The sequence below is a fragment of the Nestor notabilis genome, unplaced genomic scaffold (genome assembly GCF_000696875.1).
Source record: "Nestor notabilis isolate BGI_N333 unplaced genomic scaffold, ASM69687v1 Scaffold33542, whole genome shotgun sequence".
In the NCBI taxonomy this organism is placed as follows: domain Eukaryota; kingdom Metazoa; phylum Chordata; class Aves; order Psittaciformes; family Psittacidae; genus Nestor; species Nestor notabilis.
In genome coordinates this window covers 1-4,272 of record NW_009917555.1, presented here as the reverse complement: position 1 = coordinate 4,272, position 4,272 = coordinate 1, and the positions used below count along the sequence as shown (strand labels likewise).

The 4,272-nt window shown below is 54.4% G+C and overlaps 1 protein-coding gene across 1 annotated transcript; it reads left to right on the top strand.

The window, feature by feature from the left end:
- Positions 1 to 340: 340 nt before the first annotated feature.
- LOC104401639 (heme-binding protein 1-like) lies at positions 341 to 2,317 on the top strand. The gene is made up of 4 exons (XM_010009291.1): positions 341 to 352; positions 1,555 to 1,696; positions 1,804 to 1,987; positions 2,143 to 2,317. The coding sequence occupies exons 1-4, from the start codon at positions 341 to 343 to the stop codon at positions 2,315 to 2,317; spliced, it is 513 nt and encodes a 170-aa protein (XP_010007593.1).
- The last annotated feature ends 1,955 nt before the right edge of the window (positions 2,318 to 4,272 follow it).

The window sequence follows — 4,272 nt, the reverse complement described above, 5'->3', positions numbered from 1 at the left end:
CTTCCAGGTGTTAGTGCTGAGGGGACTCTGGAGTTGGGACCCTTAAGGATGTGTTCCCCAGGCTGAGGCAGGTTGGTTTTACTTGGTTGCTCCTCCTGAGCTGTCAGTGCAACAAGCCCTCATCCTCCTGGAGGCAAGTGAATGGTGCCACCTTATGCCTTACTCTGTCAGTACTCAATCAAATTCCCCAGCTCACACTGTAGGGACCCATTGCCACTGGGTCTGTGTGAAGCATCCTTCTCTTAGTTAAGTCTCATCTTTTGGTGTGGTGGTGTTTAATGTAAGGATCAGTCTGTGGAAGGACTGGGCTTCCCTGCTGGGCTGGTGGGTTTATTCGCAGATGGTGTGGCAGGTGAGAGTCACAAAGAGTATAGAGGGACTGGTGGTTTCCTTGCTTTGGAAATGGTCTTGCTCTGCTTTGCATGGCAAGCATGGCTTCATCTATAGGGCAAAGACTGCCTTGTCTGCAGTGGTTGAGGGCACTCCTCTTGGCATCCCACTGATGCACATGAGTAGCCCAGGTGCCTTCCTTTTGCCTTTGGTTTGGCTTTCGGAGCAGAGACGCGATTTGGGTGGAAGAACAGGGAGGCTGCACTCAGTGTTGAGAATGGTCACAATTTCCTGGCTTGGTCCCTCCCTGCACAGCTGTGGAGCACAGAGGTTTGGACAGGAGCCCTGAGCTCTGTGGAAGAAGGTTGTCTCATGACCACTTTAATCTGGCTGAAGAACAAGCTGAGAGCAGGAAGATGGGAGCTGGCTACACCTTCCCAGCCCCTCTTTGTGTGGTACTGTGGTTATAATCATGCCATGAGCTGAACTATGGCAGATCCAGATGCAATTTCCCCACTCCTCCTGCCCTGCTTCTGTGTTGGATTTGTCCAGAAGACTGGGTGTCTGTGCTGGACATAGAGATTCCAATCCATCCCACAAAGCTGTCCCCTCTGCACCAGCTGGGTTCATGCCTCTTCTTTCTCCTGTCGCTTCTTGGTATGGGAGGAGGATCTGAGATGAGTTTTGTTCCAACCTTCACAGTTCTTCTGGGTGCTAGAGCTCTTCTGCCAGACTTTCCCTGCTACTGGGCTTTATCCTTGTTATCCTCTGTCCACACCATGCTCCAGGAAAATGGTGCTGCACCTAAGGATAATGTCAACCTTACTGGAGGCCTTTGAGTGCCTGGAATCAGGAACATCCTTGTGAGTAGGCAGGACAATGACTGGAGAGGAGCAGAAAGTCCTGTGCCCCCTGCTGAAGATGTGCTTCATTCCTTGTGCATGCCAGGAGCCTCCAAGCCCCCCTGCACCCCGTCCCCTGTCTGTGCTTTTCCTTTCACTGACTTTTGCCTCTTGCTGTTAAGTGTCCTTGTCTGAGGTGTGTGTGGTACCAGTTCTCCTCACCTTCTCCAGCCTCCCCTGCCAATCACTGACTAGCAGGGGGCTCATTTTGGCAGGGTCCTGTCTCCCCACTTCCTGCCTGTCAGTGTTGGTTCTTGCTCCCACGCGCTGCAGTGTTGTCAGTGCACTTAACTCTGACTTGGCTTTCTGTGGCCTGTTTCAGTGCGAGGAAGCAGCCTACGAGGAGCGGCGGTACCCAGCTGGGAAGTGGGCCTGTGTCACCAAGGGGGAGCCCTTGTATGAGCAGAGCATCTCCATGAGCTTCATGAAGCTCATGCGCTACATCTGCAAGGAGAACTCTGTAGGTGTGTGTAGGCAGCGGCTGGAGGGGGCTGGCAGGCTGCACAGAGGAGAGCTGCTGCCATTGACACAGCTGTCTCCCTGTGCCCATTGCCTTCCTGCCACCTTCCAGGCTGCTATCTGGGCATGACAGTCCCAGTGCTCAACGAAATCCACCTGACCAAGGAAGGGACCGAGCTGGAGCGTGAGGTTATAACTGCCTATTATATCCCGGGAGAGTTTCAGCAAAACCCCCCTGTTCCCATGGACCCTGAAATCCACATCACCGAGAGGGCACCACTCCGGGTTATAACCAGGTGACCCCACAATGGAGGCGCTTTCTCAGCTCAGCAGTGGTGTATGAACTCCCTGCGTGGCTGCTGTGGTTCCTTGGGCAGAGGGATGGGGAGCCCTGACTGAGGGAAGGGGGAACATGCTGGCTCTGTTGCTTACATTGCTGCCTTTGCTGCAGGGTTTTCTATGGGATGACCACTGAGGAGACGATTCTGCGAGAGATCAGCCTTTTCTGGGAGCTCTTGGGCTCCACAGACACTGTGCTCCAGGAAACCTACATTGTGGCTGCTTATGAAAATCCCAGTGTCCCTCAGCGTCGCAACGAGATCTGGTTCATCTGCCGAGCGGAGTGAGTCCCATCTGTGACCACAAACCATCCTGCGACCAGACCTGGTATAGATGGCAGTTCTGACCCAAAGGAGGCAAATGCATATCCTGACCCACTATTCACCCACAAAATGACAAACTGCGGGCTGGGTTTGCACTCTGCCCTGCAAGGGCCCAGCCAGGGAAAATCTTGCCTGGTCTGCACTTCTGCCCCACAGGGGCCAGCTGAGGTTGGACCTGGCACCGGGGAGAGCCTCTGCAGCAGGCTCCTGGTGGAAAGTGTGTGGTGAGGGCTCACATGAGGCAGTAACCGTGTGGGCTTCAGCAGTGTGCGAGCCTGACGTGGGCTTTAGCAATGTGTGAGCCTGAGCTGGGCTTCTCTCAGCTTTGAGCTGTGCTTGCAGAGCTGTGCCAGGCACGCCAGTGGGGCTTGTGGTTGACAGAGTCACAAGCTGGTGGTGTCTAGAAGGCAAATGACTGTACAAGGTGTGGGCTCTTTCTGGGCTCTGGCCTGCTTCCTGTGAGAATGGCTGCCTGTCTCGGACAGAGCCACTGAAAAGCTGCTCAGGGACTGTGGGGTTTAAAGGGGAAAAGACTTGCCACAAGCGAGGTGTGGATCCTGAATGTTTCCTGCTGGGGTGGCTCTCTGTGTACTGTTGGGCACCTCCCTGGCTGTCACTCACCATCCTGCAGCCAGGACTGGGGTGCTGGCAGCCTTTGTCCATCAGTTGTGGGTGCTATTTTGCAGACCTGCTGCAAGCTGAGGGACGGGCCCAGACAGCAGCAGCGGTGGCACCACCATGTGTTGTGTGTCGTGTTGTGCATTGATCAGCGAGTTTCACATCCACGAACACTGTTGTGCTCTCCTGGGGGAAGCTGGCAGTGCCAACAGTAAATAAACCCAGCTCAAACCACTGCAGTTGCAGATCACTGATGGTGCGGGCTGGGGGTGCCCAGATTGGCTTGGAAAGAGCTTTGCTCTCTCCCTCCTCAAGATGCTTCAGGCTGCAAAGCTGTGGCTAATTAGAAGCCAGCTAATTAGCTGTGGCTCTAATGTTTGCCCTGATTATGGTCTTGTGTTCAGCCAGACACAGCCACTGTGTTGATGCACAGGCTGCTTTCAAGGCTGCTACAAACAACTGAGGCCACATTTCCCTGCAGGTAAGGTGGTTTTCTGTTGGATGGGGTCTGCTCTAGCCTCATTTTTCATCTGTGCAAAAAGTTGGCTCCTTTGTACTGCACGTGGGCACACGATCTTGGGGCCGAGAATTCAAACATGTCTGCAGATCATGCTGGTTGGCTGCAGGAATTGGTGTACTTCTTCAGGAGGGTGCCTAATTGGCTTGGTGCGGAGGGACTTCTGGCTGCTCCTGACCAGTTCCCAGGGAGTTTCCTTCTGCTCTAGGTGTGCTCTGTGCCTTGCCTCCTGTTGCTGCTCAGACTCTGGCTCCAGCCCTTTGGTCCTACAATGCAGCCAGAGTGGGGGAGGAGTGAGATGTCAAGGTAGTCTTTGTGCTGTGTGGTCTCATTTGCCCAAGCAGTGGCTTCTGCCACTTCATTCTCCGCTCAGAATTCTTCCATGAGCTGCTTTGCCTGCTTGCCCTGAGCTCGCAGGTGGAAGTAAAACTTACTTTCTAGAGCTTGCTGAGTAGGCTGCCACTTCCTTTGAGGCTGCTTTGTCCTCAACCACAACCAGAACAGCTTTCAGTGACAGGAAGTGGTGGCTTCCCTATGAGAGGGGACTGGTCTGTGGCTACTGGCAAAACCACATGGCCACACGCACTGCTGGAGCAGCTCTTTGGTCCCCCGGGCCTTGCTGGAGACGGGAATGGCTCCTGGCTGGCACAGCCACACTATGCTTTGATCCTGTGCCACGGGCTGTGCTGAGCAAAGGCTTCAGCATCCTTTGCGATGGGTCCAGCAGCACTCCTGGGGATGCTGCAGGGTGTGTGATGGTAAGTCTTCCATGCAGCAGCAAAAG